Source organism: Gasterosteus aculeatus, chromosome X, assembly GCF_964276395.1.
Source record: "Gasterosteus aculeatus chromosome X, fGasAcu3.hap1.1, whole genome shotgun sequence".
Classification (NCBI taxonomy): Eukaryota; Metazoa; Chordata; class Actinopteri; order Perciformes; family Gasterosteidae; genus Gasterosteus; species Gasterosteus aculeatus.
This window is the reverse complement of record NC_135698.1, coordinates 599,480-620,524: the sequence shown is the minus strand read 5'-3', so window position 1 is coordinate 620,524 and position 21,045 is coordinate 599,480. Positions and strand designations below refer to the sequence as shown.

The 21,045-nt window shown below is 41.9% G+C and overlaps 1 protein-coding gene across 1 annotated transcript in view; it reads left to right on the top strand.

Annotated features, from left to right (window-relative positions):
• Positions 1 to 21,045, top strand: part of LOC120809241 (NT-3 growth factor receptor) — a 106,424-nt gene that overhangs the window by 74,102 nt on the left and 11,277 nt on the right. The window contains exons 13-16 of the mRNA XM_040162910.2: positions 3,638 to 3,826; positions 12,419 to 12,549; positions 16,890 to 17,062; positions 20,537 to 20,780. Of these exons, the coding sequence (XP_040018844.1) occupies positions 3,638 to 3,826; positions 12,419 to 12,549; positions 16,890 to 17,062; positions 20,537 to 20,780 (737 nt within the window). The remainder of the gene's footprint in view (positions 1 to 3,637; positions 3,827 to 12,418; positions 12,550 to 16,889; positions 17,063 to 20,536; positions 20,781 to 21,045) is intronic.

Sequence of the window (21,045 nt, the reverse complement as noted above, 5' to 3'; positions counted from 1 at the left end):
GATTCAACCCTTTTTTTGCACTATATTTAAGATTGGATGTAAAACCATTGACGCCAGAGACAAAGTTCTGTTTAGCGAACTGTTTTGGATCCTACTTGGCATGAATCACAGAATAAAACCAGTTAACTGTCTCAGAATGAACCATTCATCAACCACACGTGAGTTTCCCACTTCCACAAATAACTGAATTCGGCGCAGCATCTGTGCGATGGAGTTTGGTAGAGTTGTAAAGATATTCACAGATTCGGACTTCCTGGTTTAATAGCTGGTCAGCGAAACATTATTGAAACACAACAACACCTCAGTGATGTCACTTTGCCGACAGCCCCGGCTGCACATTAAGATCAATGTGGTTCGTCCAGCTCGCAGACCCGTCCATCCATCCATCATCAAACCGCTTATCCTGCACACAGGATCACAGGGGGGCTGGAGTCCATCCCAGCCAACAGACAGGGTACACCCTGTACTGGTCACCAGCCAGCAGGGCCAACCACAGACAAACACACACCTACGGGCAATTTAGAGTCCCCAATCACCCTGATCCCCAGAGCATGTCTGTGGACTCTGGGAGGAAGCCGGAGAACCCGGAGAGAACCACACAGGCACGGGGAGTACATTCAGACTCCACACAGAAAGGCCTCTGGGCCGAGTGGAACCCAGGACCTTCTTGCTGTGAGGCAACAGTGCTAACCACCAGGCCACCGTGCCGCCCTCCTCACACAAACCCCTCTGTCAGATTTTGGAACCCATTGTGGCCCGCGAGTCCCCTGGTGTAGGCACTGAATGTGAACTACAAGTAGTGACATGAACAGTTTTGACAGTATATTAGAATGACAGCTACCAGTTCAAAGTCCTGGTTCCTCAGTGAGTCCTCCCATCGGTCCTCTAACATCATTCATGCTCTGACCTTTGTGCTCCATGTAAACTGTCTACCACCTGTTCCTACCATTCTCTATGCGCCGTGTGTTTTTCCTCCACTCCCTCCGTGTCCTCTCTTATCCATTATCCATCACGTCAGACGGATGTGTCACATGTCAGCCTGTCTGACACGTGGCCCTAAATATTAACATAGGTTGTGCAGTAACTGTCAAAGGTCAGAGTGTCTTCCTCCGCAGCAGCCAACACATCCATCAATACTCACAAGGTCTCTTTAGAAGTGTCCTTCAACATGAGTCCAAACGCCGAGCTCCCTGGGAGACGCTGTGGATTTAAGAGCTGCTACAAATCTGAGCCCGAATTAATGTACAAATCATATTTGCAAGAATATCAGCATACTGTATGTGATTTCTGACATACATTCATTGGTAATGATACACACTGGTACAGCTAAAACATTTAGCCAAAATGGAGTTCCTTTTAATTGTACTCTGGTAGTTTGAGCAGTTGTGATCACAGGAAATGGAACAGAAATACCTGAGATTAGCTCATCCATAACTTTTTAACATTTGAATGTGCCTCCAGTAACAAAAGGTAATGAGGTACCTTATACAGATGTGAATATGTGATAATGGGCTCTCTTGGGTGCCATTCCAGTGGAACAACTAAAATAAACTATTTTTCTCCTGGTTATCCATTGCAAGCAGCGAGTAACCTTCTCAGATTTTTTTCATAAAAGTAGTCGTACTTGAAGTTAAAAATTTAAATTCAAAAGGGGGAATCTGTTTGCGTATTATTGTTGTTCTAAAGTCAGTAATTTCATCAGTGCCCATTAACCGGAGAGGCGCTCTGGGAAAAAATGAGTTAGGTCTCTACAACAGAACTACTTTGATAGGTTTAGGAGGAGGTCAAGGGTTTTTGGTTGGTATCACCACTAAAGTGACGTTTATGGACAAAAGTCATTCGATAAATGTGTCACCATTTTGGTTAAAATAACTCTGGAAATGGTGTAACCTCTAAGTTTGAAAGTTACATTAAAAAAAACCACTGACTTATTTCTGAGACTTTGACGATAAGGTTGTAAACAAAAACAACCCACAAGATTTATGAAAAGTGATTTTTGAACACGGAAACTTGACAATGGTGTTATTGAAATCAATATGTGTATCAAGATGAGTTTGGAATGTGTCTAAATAGCAGATCGTGCCATTGAATGGCTGTGAAATGCTACTTCATTCTTTTTCTCTCATCTTCACCATCAAGCATCTCAAACCGCTAATGTTCCGCCGACCCCCCCACTTCTAAGCTTCCATCACTCTATTTAAAGGAAAGTTCCGATATTCACTGTTTTTTGCCGTCCTTCCTGTCGATACGAAAAGACTTAACACGCATGGCTTCATTGCTAATGATTATTGGGACGATGGCCAAAGCTACAAATGTAATATTTCCTTTCCTTTTTACTCCCTAAGCCTCCTCTACCTCTAACCTCTGTTGTCTGAACCATTTACTCTATGGAGGAACTTTACACGAGGTTTCCCGTTGGTTTGCGGACTACAGAGAAGAGAAGATTTCAGAACCAAACATTGCCGCCTGGTATAAGACCTTTTTCTGCCTTACTGCGTAAAACTTTCTGTAATCCCTCTCTGCCAAACCAACATAACTGAACAAAGATTTGGCCCCTGTGATCAGTAGTGTAAAGTTCAGCCCTGTTAAAAAGTATAAGCAGTACACAGCTCTCACTGGAGCCCACTCACGTCAAAATGTGATACAATGACTCATCCAGATTTTTATTTTGGTGTCAAAATATGGTGTTTTTAAGAATATCCATTATACAAAAACTACTTTTCTTCATCTTTACATCATTGAGTTGATCTGCTTTTTGGGTTTAATATATTTATAGTCTCAGTGTTTTAAAACCTCTCAGGCCCCAGAGACCCCAGATTGGTGCTCTGCTCTCTCTGGGTCATTTCTGGAACCATCAATCGAAATCGGATTCCACTCGGCCATAACGATACCATTTCTCTCAGACAAACCTTATGGAAAAAACACCAGACACACAAATCCCATCATTGCTTTTCAATCCTAAATCCTCCGTACCGTGTCGTTTTCAACAGAAAAATGCATTTATTGTGCGCGTTTTGGAGCGTTAAATGTTCATCACCCAACCTCTGAAACATTCCTTGTAAGTTCTTTTTTTTCAGGCAAATTTCCAGCAGGGGCCTAAAAGGGCCTTGTTTTTTAGTGTGAATGACTAGATAGTAATGATTGCAGAGAGTAGAACTTTTCTTAAGAAATCACTGCAATCTTAGAGAAAGACACATTAAGGAAACATAATAATATAATGTATGTAGAGGCAATACAACCAAGTGGTTGGGTGTAAGAAGATTACGGTTTGGGTTGAAATTGTGTGTACTACGTCATTTTGGATGAGTAAAATGTTAAATAATGTTGACTTTATGTTTTACACCAGACATAAACATCGGTCTCCTGTTTGTGACCAATTCCTCTGCTTACACCACAACCTGCATATTGTCACTTTGATGAATTTGTATGTGCAACGCAACCAAGCTTGACATTTCATTGGCATTGTTTCTGTGCCACGACTGTGAAATACGCTTTTGAGAGGTTGCAGATTTCAATAGTTTTTTTAGTTTTTTGTTAAGGCTCCAAAAATTCTTCAAGAATTAGAAATATTGAGCTAGATTTCATTTAGCCTTTTGTTGCACATGCAGGTGTTGAGTTTGTGGCTCTATTTTTTCAGGACCGGTAGCAGTAATAAGCGGTGAGGAAGACTCCGCCAGCCCCCTTCATCATGTGAACCATGGAATTATCAGCCCCTGTACGCTGGATCCCGGGTCGGACGCTGTGGTGATTGGAATGACCAGGATCCCCGTCATCGAGAACCCACAGTACTTCAGACATGGACACAACTGTAACAAACCAGCCACCTGTAAGTAAACGCACCCACACACTGTGCATGTGTTGGAATGTGGTGGGGGATTATTTTCAGTTTTCAATTATTTCATGGCTCTTTATCGCCAATAGCTGTGGCTCTGTATTTCTAGTCCATTCTCATGGATGTGATATCTCGAGAACAAATGTTCCCTTGGACTGGTTTGAATTTGACTGTGACCTCACAAAGCACTTCTTTTTAAACATCAATCAAGTATTGACATGTTAGAAATATGGTTGGACAGACTTGCATGTAAACTGCAGCATAAATGTTTCAGAGAGTCACAGCCAAACTGCAGTCTGCCTGTCTGCCAGTTTCTTTTTCCTTCCAATCAAGCTAAAAACTCAACAAAGTCAACAATTGCATTTTCACAACTCCTTGGATCGGATCAAATATTAGTGTTGGTTTCTTGCATTTCAATCAGAAGAGACCTCTGAACTTCTAACAATAACGTATTAAAACAAGCATGAGTATTAAAAGTGCAAAGTTTGTTGGGGATTGGACTCCATCCAGCCGTAGGACAGATCAGAGGCCGGGATGCCGAGATCAGATGAGGCACATCCCCCCTTTGGGAGTCCAGACATTAGTGATGGTGGTAGAACAGCTTTTAACGTTGACAGCCCTGACGCGATAGGTTTACCAAAACGGTACCTCCGCCCCCAATCAGCTTATGGCATAACATAGACAGCAGAGGCCCCTGGGGCAGGCACTCATTTCTTCAGTCTTCCTGACTGAATTCACGCCTAAGCTTCATTGAAAGTGATGGTGACCTAGTTCACCAGTTGGCCCTTTGCTTGGAGTACAGTTGCTGGACTGTTCTGATGCAGTGAGGATTTTCTGTATTCGTATTGAGTGCCTATTATTTACACATATACATATATGCTATATATTAGGGCTGTCAATAGATTTAACAAAAGAGTCTAATTAATCGCACATTTTGAAATTCATTTATCTTGATTAATGGCGATTAATGAATGTTGTTAATTTGTTTTTCCTCCAAAGACTAAATCTTAAAAGTAATGAGTAATCACATGTGTTCATGTGTTTTTAGACACTGTTGTTTAATTGTTAGTGTTATTTTAAACACAAAACTACACACAGTTGATCATCTTGGAGGCAGAGTTCCAAGAGTGACGCCATGGGTGAAAAGTGGTCGGAAGCGGGTTCCTTTTTAAAAACGGCAGGTTATGGTGGTCAGTGGCAGGTTCCTTTTTCAGAACGGCAGTTCCCGGTGGTCAGTGGCAGGTTCCTTTTTCAGAACGGCAGGTTATGGTGGTCAGTGGCAGGTTCCTTTTTCAGAACGGCAGGTTCCGGTGGTCGGTGGCAGGTTCCTCCGGTGGTTGGTGGTAGTTCAGTGTTTCCCCACCATTATAACAGCGGTGCGCCCCCACTCCCCAGAAAAATTCTGGACCAGCACCAGCGGACTGACTACTACCCCACCGCCCTCCCTGACCGGCCAAACCATTTGCCATATATACACAGAAACAGCTCGTTCAACAAGTTATGTGATTATATAGTTAAAAAAGCACATGTTTATCGTTATATTACATTTCTACCAATTTCCCCCCTAAATGGTGCACAATGTAGGAAGTGAGGTTTTGGCTTTGATTAAAAGGAGCCGAAGATTTAAGTCATGGATGGCGAGGGGGACGGCGGGAGCGGACGCACCTCGCAGCATCGATCGGACCCTGAAAGCACCGTCTCCACCTCCCCACACCCCCCATCCACCCGCCCCGACGCCAAACGTTTGACTGCAGTATCTTATGCGCTTTATCATCCGAAGCGCCCGATATATGAAACATTTTCCAAAGGTGCGCCTTATTGTGCGGAAAACACGGCACATGAGCTCCGGAGAAAACGGTATACAAAACACACATTGTCGGTTAATACATTTTAATCGGTTAAATTCTTAAGGTCATTTAATCATCCCTAGTTTGGGTGGGCAGATTTCAAAGTGGGCCGCGGCATTCTTGAGTTTGGGAACCGCTGCCCTAGAGACGAAACACACACACAAAACATGACTGATGCCGATGGCGATCTGATCCATCATTAGAGTCACGCTGTGGGATTATTACCAGCTGGATTTTGCCACTGGAGATGGTGTGTGTGTGTGTGTCTCAACGCTTAACGCTGTGTATCATCATCTTAAAAAGCTCCTTTTTTTTTGCACTAAAGTGCCCATTAGATGTTTTGGAGGAAGCCATCTTTACTCAGAATGACTGAAAAGCTGAAGCAGCGTGTGTGGACGCCGTCCCTTCAGTAGCACATGCAGACGAGACGCTCTGTTACTGTTAATGTCGCCTCTCGCTCCTCTGTAGCAGCTGTACGTACGCGAGTCCCTGAGCTCGTTACAGTCTCGCTAATTGCAACCCAGTGGCGGATCGGTCAAGTCATTCAGCAAACCTTCAACGCATGCATGTGGATGTTTGCAGTGAGTGTTGGGTGAAAGACGTGTGTTCTCTTGTGTGTGTTTGCTGCTTGCACATGTTTTTTAGTGTAACCTGTGTGTGGCAAAATGGCAATTAATAATATGAACCTATTCATTTGTTAATAGCTCAGCACAAACAAACCAACAAAACAGACATGAAGAATTTAAAGTTATAATAATACTTTTTAGTTTATTATAGTGCTTTTCAAGAGACGCTCAAGAAACAAACAAATTAGAAAAGATTTGTCTCGTTAATTTGTTGCAAAAATATGCAGAATAATCCTATGATTATACCCATATCAGTGGTGTATTTGCACCCCAAAGTTTAATCAAATGGTGTCAAGCATTTTTCTGAGATTAAAAACTACATTTAAAGAGGGACGCAGTGCTGAAGGGTTAACAGAGGCTCCATCCCTCCATAATAAAGGTGAGCAGGAGGCCGGTGAGCCAGTGACAAGCAAAAGACCAGCATGATGCTTGGTCATTCCTCACACTCTCTGACCAAAGCAACTTGCAGTTTGAGCCCCACTGCTGATGGTCCAGTAAACTACATCCTGGTGTTTCAGGGTGTAGTTTACTGGAGCTTGACGTCATGAGCCTGATTATGTCCACAGGTTCGATGCTGAATTCTGCTTGAACGCCCCGAGAAGCCCCTGAACTGTTAAACCGAGCCAACCGGCTGTCCTGCCTGGGCCTTCTTACTAACTTACTACAACTGATCACCTCATTGTGACGCCACGGTTACAGACCAGTATTTGTTCACATAACTCTGTGACCTTTAAAATGGAGCGGAAGCTGACCATGAAAAGCAGGCTGGAGCTCCCCAATATCAACTCAGTTTGCTCTTTATATTGCTTCTAATTGGGATGAAGTAAACATCTGTTGGGTAATTTAACAAAAAGATTGGTTGTTTGTCGAATTAAAAAGCTCAAAACACAGCGAGTCCAACCGACCCACAACATCATCTGTGTAACAAACAAATGAACACCGTACAAGTGTAAGAGTTTTCATCGCTTTAAGATAGACAACGAAAAAGCTTCTGAATTGTTTGCTTCCTTCTTTAGACTCTTTCCCTCGGAAAGAAATCAACGTTTTATGGAATATTCGCCTCCGTTAACGCTTGTTCCATTGTACACTGCTCAAAAGAATAAAGGGAACACTCAAAGAACACAATGTCCCAACTCCATGTCCATCACACTTCTGTGAAATCAAACCGCCCGCAGGAAGCAGCAATCGATTCCACATGCTGTCGTCCAAATGGAATAGACAACCGATGGAAATTACAGGGAGTTAGCAAGACAGACACCCCCAATAAAGGAGTGGTTCTGCAGGTGGTGACCACAGACCACTTCTCACTTCATATGCTCTCCGGCTGAAGTTTTGGTCACTTTTGAATGCTGGTGATGCTTTCACTCTGGTAGCATGAGGCGGAGTCTACAACCCACACAGGTGGCTCAGGTAGTGCAGCTCATCCAGGAGGGCACAGCACTGCGAGCTGTGGACAGAAGGTTTGCGGTGTCTGTCAGCATAGTGTCCAGAGCATGGAGGCGCTACCAGGAGACAGGCCAGTACATCAGGAGACGTAGAGGAGGCCGTAGGAAGGCAACAACCCAGCTTCAGAACTGCTACCTTCACCTTTAGGGAAGGAATAAGAGCAGGAGCACTGCCAGAGTCTGCAAAATAACCTCCAGCAGGCCACAATTGTGAATGCGTCGGCACAAACGGTCAGAAACAGACTCCATGAGGGTGGTATGAGGGCCCGACGTCCACAGGTGGGGGTTGTGCTTACAGCCCAACACCGGGCAGGACGTTTGGCATTTGCCACAGAACACCAAGATTGGCAAATTCACCACTGGCGCCCTGTGCCACAATGTTCACAATGAGCACATGTGACAGACGTGACAGAGTCTGGAGGACGTTCTGCTGCCTGCAACATCCTCCAGCATGACCGGTTTGGCAGTGGCTCAGTAATGGTGTGGGGTGGCACAGCCCTCCATGTGCTCGCCAGAGGTAGCCTTGTTTTAAGGACATTGCATCAAAGTTGGATCAGCCTGTAATGTGTTATTCCACTTCAATTTTGAGTGTGACTCTAAATCCAGAGGGTTAATACATTTCATTGATCATTTTAGTGTGATTTTGTTGTCAGCACATTCAAGTATGTAAAGAACAAAGTATTTAGTAAGACAATTTTATTCATTCAATGAATGTTCAAGTTCATTGGACAACACGCGCCTCTCTGGGGATTATCAACTAACGGCCAACTCTCTGAACAGCAACACTCTCCATCCTCCAGTGAAAATTTGAGCCGTAAGACATGAACCAAAGGAACACAAAGGATAAATATGACCACCCTGTAGCATGACGGTCACACTTTTTCATTAGCAATTATTCTCATGGAGCTTTGAGGGCTGTGAAGCCTGAATGCCAGAGGCGACAGCACCTCCCAGGGCAATTATTCCATTACACAAGCCAAGTTGTTAAGTTCAGTAATTAACCCTCTCCCATGTCCTTTCCCCCGTCCTCCATCCATCCTACGGACTCATTATCTCAGCAGAATATTATGTATTCCGTTGCGTGTGTGTCTCTGTGTCTTGCTCCTGGACCGAGCCGGCTCATATGTTCCATATATGACTTGAGGACGTCTTGTAGTCAGTTCACACTTTATGAAGCCATATTCTATTGACTTTTTTTTTGCTTTATTGACTGCTGACTCCTCACTTGCCTTAACTGCTTGGGGGGGGGGGGGGGGGGGGGGCAAGTTGTTGGACAGCTGCTTGAGTTTGGACTCTCCTTGACAGTTTCACGGATCAAACATTGTTCATATATAACTGAGGGCGGCTGATACCAGTGGAGCGCTGACAACAATCAAGCTCTTTAAATCGCTGACAACCACCAACCGGCTCCACATCCCACCAGTGTGTCCAACAGAAGTAACTGAGCTGCTGTCTGAACTTTACACACAACCGGACTGACACTTTCTGTTCATCAAACATCAACGCCAAGCGCCACGCAGTCAAGCACAGGTCAGGCTGCCAGAGCTGGTGCGCTCATAGATGTGCTATACCTTGGCTCGTATAAATGATTTATATATAAGGACAACAAAGCTGCCTTACAATTCAAGGGTAATGTATTTTGTCATGATTTGTTGCTTCACAAAGTCATTTTGTGGGAAAGAAAGCTGATCCATCAGATCTATAACATCACAAAAATCTGAGATGCTAACATTGTAGATGGGGGGCAGATGGGGGTACTGTTCGTCTATTCAAACATTACAGCATGTGTCATTGCAGACAGACCTTGCGGATATCCGCACTCTGCTGAGGGCACTTTTTTAGTTAGGATGTCTAAATGTCTGAGGGTCTTACTCCAAATGCAATAAAGACGTTCGTGCCTTAATAAAAAAAGAAATATGCCCCAATTGAACTTTCCCTCAAGGCCTCAGACTCAAAAAATAGTCTCTTGCTGTTGTCCTGCAGGGACCTGAGCTGAATACTGCTTGTTGTTCATCTTGAGACCTGTACTAATTAGTGCATCATTTCTTATGCTATCAAGTCGAGGCGTAGTAGAAATATGTGTCACCCAAAGCACAGTCTTAACCTCATTAAGACATATTAACACTGTTTTGGCTTTGGGGCTCTGGGACTTGTTTTCTGACTTCATGCGGGCAGCAAAAACATAAAGAGCAGGATTTCGAAGAATTCTGATTTCGAAAACTGGACTCAAATTATTGTTTCTCAATAGAACTTTCTCAATTGTGACACACCATGATGCGTCCTTGTCTCCTGTGGAGAGACCACCAGTTTGCACCCGGAGACACCCAGAGAATGTGTGTGTGATTGGGGAGTCGGTCGTGAGGGGCAGGTGCCATCGTGCATGTCAGCCTCTGGCTGTGCATCAATGGGTGTGAGTGGAGTCCATTTAGCATTATTCTGACTTCAAAAAACTAGTTTTTGTTAAAAAAAGTATGACTATGTCTCTTGTGTGTAGCATCTCATCAACATCATAATCAACACTACAGAGTCAAGTATATTTTTATTCATATAACCCAATAAGTGTATCACAGATGTCTGTTTGGTCAAAAAGCCAAAAGGAGTCAGAAAATATTGTGAACAGACATAATTAAGTCATCGATTTGTAACTTAAGCATTACAAATTAGTTATCCAGACTTTTTTCACTGAACCTACCTTAGTTGTTTTAATTGATTCTAACTGACATCAGATTATCACTGTGAAGAATTATTTAAATTATTTTACACAAAGAGACCTTTTATTTTATTCATTTGTATTTGATAGACATCCTTATTAATTTATGTTAAGTCACTTTTGTTCGCACTTCTTAGTAAGACAAATCCCTAAATTTGCTTTAAGGGGATTGGTTACATGCTGAGGTGCACTGTTGAATCAGGTAGATGATCAGTTGTGGGTGTTGGGGAGTAGATGTTAAGTGTGCTTCCCTCTTTTGATTTGAATGTTCATAATACACATTAAAGTACTTCACAAAACCCACATCAGGCCCCAAAAAATGGCAACAAAGACTTTTTACCGGAAGCTTCCGATCAGATTTACTGCGGAGATCTCCACCCTGACACCTGGCACCTTCAGGTGACAGCGAGGCAGTGCGCCAGAGAGTAGAAGTCTTTTTTTGGCAACAAGGCCACATTTACCCAGAGAGCATCAGCCAATGCTGCAGAGCAGGTTTTAAGTCTTCTTAAGGCACACCGACTTAATACGTGGTCACCCGTGACCCTGAACACAGGGGACAGTAGAGAAGGTCATGACAGGAATGCCCTCAAACCAGCAGGCCGTTGGCTTAATGCGGTGACGAGGATGTAGGAACCTTCCTGTGGCAAATCCATGGAACCTCACTTCTCTGGTGAAAAGACCAATTTTGAATATGAATACTTCATTCAGAGTATTGTTATTGGATTTAATCCAATAAACAAACTCATGAAATGTACCGAGGTCATTCAGCCACCATTAGGGGCACAAATGCATTGGTATTCTTGACAGACTCAAGATGTGTGTTGGTCATCGACTTAGTCAAAAATGGTGGATTATTTTTTCGGAAACTGCCTGATAGAGAGAAGTAACCGTGTGCACTTTGAGAAAAGTCCATTTGAGTGCACTCGTACCTCGAGGGGTTGTGATCTGGTTCATTGCGAGTTGCCGTCTGTTATACAGGCTAATTAATGCAGTTACAATTACAGATCAACACAGTGACAAGGGCAAGACACCTGGCAGCACTAAGACACACTCTCTCACACACACACACACACACACACACACACACACACCATGAGTATAAACTTCATAGCAGATTTATTCGGTTTTGCTTAACAGCTCATTTTCATCCAGTGATGTACAGACACTTTTGATGACGACTCCTTCACATTAAGCCAAACATCTGTCAGGGTTCTTCATACATCTATATTTCTATCCATAAATGTTATGGATAACAGTGAGGACATTTCTGCTTATTGCCAGAGGGAAACATTTGATTCTTAAAAGAAAAGTCAAAGGGCCTCGGTTGCAAAAAGAAGTCTGAATATGAATGTGTGTCTATGAGTGAATTCTCACTTATTTATTACCTCAGTAATTATGTTGGATGGAAAGGCCTCTTCCAGGGCCGCTGCCTGGGAGCTGTCAGTGGTTTTGTCTTACTACTTTAACCCTTTCGCAGTGTTTTTTCAGTTCATGAAAGTCAGTTGTAACATTTCGGACGCCTATAAATCTCTTACTCGGCTTTCGGTCGAGTCCAAGGTGACTGTGTCCACTTATTGATTACGGCCTATGATTGATTTGTATTGAAAAGATAAAGGTGGACTGTATCCGGCAGTTTATCCTGTCGCCTTCCCTCATTTACTGCTTCCTCTTGATATTTTTGAAATGAATGCAATGGTGCTCAGAACATTGAGAAAATGCACTTTTGAAATTAAACTGCAACTTCTTTTCTATCCAGAAACAATGTCCTGACTAATGCAGATAATTCCCAGACACTTTTCACTTTCTTTGGTTGAAAGTAGTTGAAATTGAAAAGTAAGTATTATAATGTTGTAGGATTCATTGGAATAAGGTCCACCAAACGATACGGTAACATTGTGAAGTAAGAATACTGATTGGAATGAATTTGAACCCAATCCCTTTTTCTCTTTCCCTCACAGATGTTCAGCATATTAAACGGAGGGACATTATTTTGAAGAGGGAGCTCGGAGAAGGAGCTTTTGGCAAGGTCTTCCTAGCTGAATGTTACAATCTGAGCCCCACGAAGGACAAGATGCTGGTAGCTGTGAAGGTAAGACGTGGGAAGCAGTGTGTGTGTGTGTGTGTGTGTGTTCAAACACCTGTAGTGTGTGTAAATGCATCGAGCTGATGGAACAAGTGCGTTCCATCAAGCAGTAACTGACACACACGTGATTGCACAGCAGCTGTGTGTTCACTGGGAAGTTTACAGACTGACGCCTCACCTTCTTTTGTAATTGCTAGTTTACAGCTTCCGTGGAGTGAATCAGTTCTGTGATGTTTTAAGTGTTGCCTTGACGGTGCGGTTTGGCTTGTATTAAAGCAAAGGCAATTTATTTAAGGGACACTCTCTTCAACCCATAGCACCAATGAGCCAGTTCTATTCACAAGTCAATCGTAGGTTTACAGTGCAAAGCTGCTCTTGGAGCTGAACATGATGTTGAGTTAGGATGAGTTAGACCTCCCTTCTTACAAATTCCAGTCATTTCACAAGACTAAACTCTTATACTACAGTTCTAATGGTATATCTCCACTATAGTTCCACCCGACTGGGTGATGGGGTCACTTCAATTGTAAAAACTATAGATGTCAATGCAAAGCATGAGGCTCTTTACCCGGATACTGGGGGACATAAACACTGGTCACCACCAATCAGTTCGGCGTCATGGAGCAGTTATGAAGAGGTTCAATTGTCTGATACCTTTAATTAAAAAGAATAAACTAATTTATTTCACAGTTTTTTGCTCATTACATGCATATAATATCTTATCTAAAAGTACTAAGTTTGCAGATCATAGCATTTGTTACAAACATCTCCAGCTTAAGAACTTTATGCTACATTTTTGTAGCCATTTGTAGTGCTACAACACACATGTCGGTTTGAAAGCTGCCACATGAACTGAGTTATTGACATGACATATGTCGAAGACTGAGGATCTGTTTTTAGCATCGCAGCAGTTATTAATGGCGACATGATGGCCGCCACGCTGACTGCTTTTGCCACCCGTACAACCAGTCAGCCCAATCTGAGATAGACACACACACCCACATACGCACACATTCCCTCCAGGGGAACCTGCTCAACGTGATCTCCAAAACCTGTTCGTAAAAATGTATACGAAAATCTTGAACATACAAATTCGAAACAATACATAGGAACTGGCGGTGGTCAACCACGCCCCTTGAGTGAACAACATGGCTGATTCTTGAGTGAACGTCTCTCCGCCATGTTGGATTTTTTGAGGGGGTTAGAGTTAGTATTCTATTCTTACAAGTTAACATTGATTTCTCGTTAAAAATGCAATCATAACACGTTTATTTTACATGGTTAGACTTCACAAAGTGTGTTTACGGGGTGCAGGTCCCCGTTCACTTTGAACAGGGTGACGTCATCAGTTGCAGTCCGTATTTATTTAGTATGTATCACTACGAATTTGTATGTTCAAGATTTTCGTATACATTTTCACGAACAGGTTTTGGAGATCAGGCTGCACAGTTTGAAGCACAGGGCCACTGACCAAGCCTGTACCAAGTGAATTACCACCACTATGATGGCCTCCTGTTTACTTCTGCTTTTAACCTCAGTTTGTCTAAAAATACTTTTTCTTATTGTAAGATCCAATCTGAAATGTTTCTCCTTCTACCTCTTTGACAAGAAGGTTCAGGAAGCCACCTTTTCATCGATTCCGTTCTTAGAGCTCGTGGATATGAACATGTGTACGCATTGAAAAGTATGCAATAATGTGCTGAGTATGTTAATGCATGAGAGGTTAATAAATATTTCTGATAATGGTGTCACAGGTCATTGCCTTTTTAAGGACTAATGAAGGGAATGCCAATCCGCTCTAGTTCAATCAGTAATTACCACCAAGCTCGGCGTGTCCTCCTCTGCAGTTATCATGATGGGAAGACTGACAAATTTAATGTATTGCACCTTAGGAATGATCATAATTGACTCCCTGTCTGACTAGAAGCAGATTAAGTCTTTCCAGGTAGCTTTTGCCGAGGTTTAGGTTATTGTTTCTCGTCATTTTACAGTAGATCTTGCCTCACAATCTTTATTTTCGGACATAGTTTTCTGTATCGGAGCAATGCAGTTATACAGTATATGATAATGATTATGATGTATGTCTGTATCCATGGTTACAGTTTATCGCTCCCAAAACAAAACAAAATGTGTTCTTCTAATGTAAAATCCATTCACTGTTATTTGTAGTGATTTCAAATTTTGAGACGTTTGCTTCTTTCTCTTTGTCCAAAGATACCTTGAATATAAAGGCTCTTTTATAATCATCTATTTTCATCAGCCTACTTAAATTTGTCCATTACATTTGAGGCAGAGATTTGTTCTATACATTAGTACTTTGTCCGCATTAGCAAAATATAAGTACATTATTGCGCTCAGTGAATGAATATGATATGAACAGAAGCGCTGCAAGGAGAAAAAGAAGATAGGTGAAGGAGATGAATAACAAATGTTACCATGGCAGCCGTACTGCTACTAAAACTACTAATCTGAACAAATCAGACAAACGGATGGAAGGTGATCATGAATATGTTTGTTTGGAGTGAACACATGTGTACTGTACTGCTCCGTTAATAGGAATATGCTTTTATTTGGAGCAAACTGGGCGGCTATTTGATCAATTCAAAAGTGAAATACCATTCATGTATGATGATGTGATGTCATGGCGTCTTTCATCCGGTCCAGAAAGCAGCTAAAACAGGATTTTTCAACTGCCGTTTTGGAACCGTTTCTACAAATTGTGAACCAAATCTTGCCCTTTGTTTGTCATTGGTGGCAAACATTATTTTTATCATACAAAAGTTTTATATTTCTATCATGTTTGTCCAAAATCCAAACTTTAAAAAGGGAGAAAATGAAGGAACAAGCAACCAGTGACTGTATTTATTTCTGATCTCTGCAGAACATCAACCAGAACCGGCAACTGCTAAACAACTGCTACATTGAATACTAACACTTAAAATCCAAATTCTGTTCTGATTCTGATAAAACATATACCCCAAAGAATTTAGATCTGTTACTGTAATCTTCAACCAAAATTGTATTACTAACATGCCGTATAAATGCAGAGTAATCACAGGAGAATAAAAATTACACAACACAGTTGGGGTAACACAAGCAGTTAACTACTCACATGTTTGTTCATCAAGAATACAAGAAGATAGTAATCGTGATGCACCTAAAGGGGAAGGTCAGGCGACGTACTGTAGGAGTGAGTGACATCAACCATCCCTGGACTTTCAGCTGCAAAACTGACGTTTATTTCCTCGGTGAAACCAAAAGTCGACCTATTATACGTACTTTTGATGCATAGCATACGTACTCAGCTAGTGTCAAAGTTGTTTAACTCAATTGACCCCAAACCCTGATCCTTTGCTAAGCCTAATTGATTAGTTCAATTAACTTTAGGTTGTTTTGTCTGCAGCTTAGCCGATCTAAATAACCAGAATGCCAGTGATAGTCGATTGCAAATTTAAAGGGGCTGTAAAAGCAACTACTCATATTAGGACACTGCAGGACCAGACAATGGACATTGTGTCTAGTTGTAGTCACTGTTTATTGATGTATTTTACTGGTTTGATTGTCTGAAAGGCTGCTATACTTACACCATTCTAGCATCTGGATATTTTAATCCAACCTGAATGCAATTTGAAGACTTTTACAGCTTTTTAAAATAGCTGGTTGTTCTTTGAGTAAGTGGGGTCATTGACTGTACCTATAACCGACCTTCAAACCAGACACACTAGTTCGGAGTACGGATCTATCTGTGGTATGAACACGGAGTCTTGTCTTCGTCAACTTTTCTCTGAAAACTCAAAAAGTCTCGCTGCTTTTTTTCCAATTGTGTTTGCATGTGAGTGACTGAAGCGTTGTCACGGTAACTGCATTGTTGTTGTAATGGACCAGAGTGATCGACACACGGACCTTTGGCGTCGGGCAATCAGCCACATTGGGCAGTGGGCTGCGTCCCCTGTGTGCACCAATGAGGAACAAGATCCCTTCTTCATCTTACAGTCTGTTTCAAGGGCCACATTTGTCTGTCTGGTATGCAAGTTAGGTCCAAGTCTGAAGGAAGGTATCATCGATCGCAGCTCAAAGGATAAACAACAGAGATATTTTAAAGGTCCGCTCAAATTGAAGATATTGATCAATGAATGAATTAAAAGAGATGATTTTTGCGTCATTCATTGGGAATTCCTGCCATTACTCTTGACAAGATGAACCAGCGTCCCTCTTTAATATGGATTTAGTTTGATGCAGCAAACTGCAAGTAAGAAAAGGGGAATGTGGCTTCCACAGGGCAACCCGTTATGTGGTCATGATTTGGTCGCATATACCACTATAATGTCCTCTCTCTCTCTCTATAGACGCTGAAGGACCCCACGCTTGCAGCCAGGAAGGATTTCCAGCGTGAGGCTGAGTTGCTGACCAACCTGCAGCACGAGCACATAGTGAAGTTCTACGGTGTGTGTGTGGACGGCGACCCTCTCATCATGGTCTTTGAGTACATGAAGCACGGGGACCTCAATAAGTTCCTCAGGTGAGCTCAGCAGACCCCTGGTGGTGCGAGTGACGACAGCGGCAGCTTGTCATCGCCAAAGGTTTATTTGCAGGACCGATCCCATGATAGATAGTTTTACAAACCTAACGCTTCTAAAAAATAATCCGAAATTGCATTCAGCATGAAGGTTTTTGTTCTCAGACCTTTTACAGCCAACTAAATTACAATTGTCCAACATATTGTAGATCACTTAATTATACATCTGTGTAATTAACATCATTCTACGGGGCCACATGAGCTACTTTATCACGACGAGACCCACCGCTGATTTTGATTAAACATGCCCAAAATAATGAATAGGTTCAGACACACAGAGATTCTTGCCTCTATCTGTTCTTTTCTTTTTCTCTCCTGCTCCTCACTGCTGCTGCTTCTACCAAATGTTGCAGCTGTTCACCATGTTCACCTGTTTAAAGAGAACTTTGGCGCTCTTTAAACAGTCTGCTGGTACATCTAAGAATCCACATCGAGCATTTACAAAAACAAGTAATCTGCTCTTAAAATGTGTTATTGAGCTTTGAATTATTTTATTGTTCATTTTTTCAGTGACACAAATTGTCGTGAACATTTCAAGCAGTTACCAGACAAATGTCCAGAATAATCTCGCTTGTTTCATATCATTTTGTAAGTCATTTTTTCACCATTCTGCTGGTCAAAGAAGTCAAATCCTTCAAAGATTTATTTTTTGTACATTATGCTCAACAGAGCAGCTGAAAAAAGATCAAATCGCTGAATCAGAAGGTTCAACAAAAAGGTTTTGTTCCATCGCCCAATGAAGAATTGACTATTTTCAGCCCAATAGTCTTTGGAAGATGATGACTTGCATTTTCGATCGTGTGGACCTAGTACTGGAGAGGAAATGCTGACACTATTTATTAGTTATTAGAGCACAAAGTTGCGTCTTTTACGATGGAAGTCTTGGTTATATTTTTATTTTTTTTAATAGTTAGCTAAACCAAAAACGTTTCAGTTCTCTTAAATAAGTATTTGTAAGCCATACGATGCAGAACCGAGTCTCTGCTGCCAAATTCCTGTTCACACACAATAGACCACACACATCCTTCCGTGATCGGTGTGAGGTATTGAAATTCTTGAATGTGATATGAATTGAATTTCCCCATGTAATTAATTGCCCAAAGAGTGAATCCACTCGATTGAAATAATACTTTAGGAGCCACTACCAAATATTAAGAGTGAATGAATGGACCAACATGAGTTTTTTGTTTTTTTCTGGGGTCCTTACCTCACCTTATCTCCTGATGTGAAGCCTCAGTCCAATTCGGCAGCTCCTGCCTACCTGCAGCTCTGGATAAAGAGCAAAACAGAGCTAAATCCCCAAATTTTAAATTGCGGTTGGTAAGCTAATGGGCTGCATTATGTCTGCTGTAATTAGATGTTATTTGCTCCCAGGGCGCTTTGCCTCACAGAATAGAACATTGCTACTTAATCCGCCGCCAGGAAGCAAAGTCTACCAGTGTTCATGTGTGACTTTCACTGTGTGTGTGTGTGTGTGTGTGTGTGTGCATACTTGTATGGGACAGCGTTTCAGCGAGTGTCTTTGTGCCCCGAATGCTAATTTTGACTCAGTAAATGTGTTTCCATGAAGGTGCTGGCATCAATTATTCCAGGACATACTGCTAATTTAGCCGGCACCCATTGTAATCCAAACCACCGTCCTACTCAAACACACACACACACACACACAGGCACGCAACAAGCTGCCACTGCATTGGCATCGCTTCCTCCATAAGAGACCTAAAACTATGTAAGGCTATAAAGACACACACAGACAGATTGACAACTTACAGAGCACTTTGTATTTAACTACACGTGGCTCCTCCGTCAGTCTCCTAAACGCCACATAGTGTCTGTTACTGGTGACGTATAATAACAATAACAACCCACTTTCTTTTTTCCTGAATCATTATATAGTAGTAAAAACAGGAAAAGGTTCACGCCTTCACGCTGTAGATTTGTGGGATCTGATGAAGGCAGATGAAATGTTGACATTGGAAATTATTGAATTTGGATGAAATAAAACCAAAACGTTAGTTTTTTTGTGTTGGGGCCCTGAAGCGAGTCCTGTTACAGGTTAATATTGGACTGAAAAGCTTTTTTTCTAAATCAGCATCCCTAGTACGGAACCAGGAGGGTAGAAGTATGTACCAGCAGTTCAATTTCAAATTCAACGTAACTGGTTGATGTGCCATTCTAACCAACAAGTTTCCACTTTATTGGCATCCCCTGTTTAAACGGCCCAACTGGAGATTCTGCATGTTTTTAGCTATTGGACTGAATTTCATTTACAAAAATATACGTATGTTGATTATTGAGTCTTTTGAGTGTGACATTTTTGGGGTTGAAAAACTATAACCGGCAATAGCTAATGTGCAAGGACAATACAACATAATTCTTGTGATATGAATTCACATGACTACACAAATACTATGTATATATACTATAGTATCTACTTAAGCCAATGTGGGTGATCTTAGACAGAAGCTGGAGGTCACGCTCTGATGAGCGTAAAAATTCAAAATTTGCCAAATGAATTCAGTAGGCTGCACTTTTCCCTCCTAGCACATTAATTGTATAGATTACGTTAATGAGACATTTGGAATGTTAACACAGCAAAATATCAACACGAAGAACAATATCTCATTATTACAATAGTCTTCCAACATAAGACGTTTGCAGGTGTCGGGATCTCCGATCCCCCCGAGTTGGTTGATAAGAAGGATCGCGACGCGTTGATCAATTAGAGTTAAAACTTAACATTTATTCAGAAGAGAAAAAGATTACATGAGAAATTCTCCGCAGATATATGTGGCTCTAACTATTGCTTGCAAGCAGGAGGTTGAATACACGAGCACGTATTACAGTGCTCGGTGTAAATGGCGTCTCTGAGCAGTAAAAACGCTGAGTTTTTATACACATGTGAAGGTCATCCTCAGTGGCAGGTGCAAATTATAATTAATAGACAAAAAGTAGAAACGCGGATTTGAGAAACTTTCATACCAAATAAGAAATGAACCAAGGCCATAAACAGAAGTCCTTTGTATTGAAGCGTCTATCAGATGGAGTCGACCGGCCTCCCTTCTCAGGACACAGCTGCAAACTAACATTATGTATCATGCTGCTCTTTGCACGTCAGGGTCAAATACAGACACTTGGGACACGGGTTTAACACAAGACAATGTTACAACATATTTTTACCATTACATGCATCTCACACAGGGTATATGAAGGAAAGAAGAAAATCAAATTGTATCTAGGCCAGCAGTCATTCATGCAATTTGGAGTTAATGGGCTACAACATGCAAACACAGCAAAATGGTCCCTCGCAACAAAAAATGTTAAGCTACATTACACCGACGGATGTCAGGGTTGTCTCGCATATATCAGGTATGATTGTGAGATATTTGCTTACTCACTCTGCAACTTCCTCCTCAGAGCCCACGGGCCAGACGCCCTGATCCTGGTGGATGGGCAGCCTCTGCAGACCAACGGGGAACTCGGTCTGTCCCAGATGCTCCACATAGCCAGTCAGATCGCAGCTGGGATGATCTACTTGGCGTCGCAACACTTTGTGCACCGCGATCTGGCAACGAGGAACTGCTTGGTGGGGAACGGACTTCTGGTGAAAATAGGAGACTTTGGCATGTCAAGAGACATTTACAGCACAGATTACTACAGGGTAAGACCTTTTCTTTCATGCAAACGTTTGTTCTAGTGTGCATTTCCCCAATTGGTTTAAATTAGATGGTTTACATATGTATGAAGTATGTTTCATTTACACAAGCCTGTCCCACAACGGTGAAATTAGACACACGCATACACATCTGATTAACTGAACATGCGAATACAACACACTACACATTTTGGCTCCTACAATCCCTTTTCTTAGTCCTTGTTAATACAGATGCTGCAGCATTCTGAATCAACTGAAGATAAATATGAGA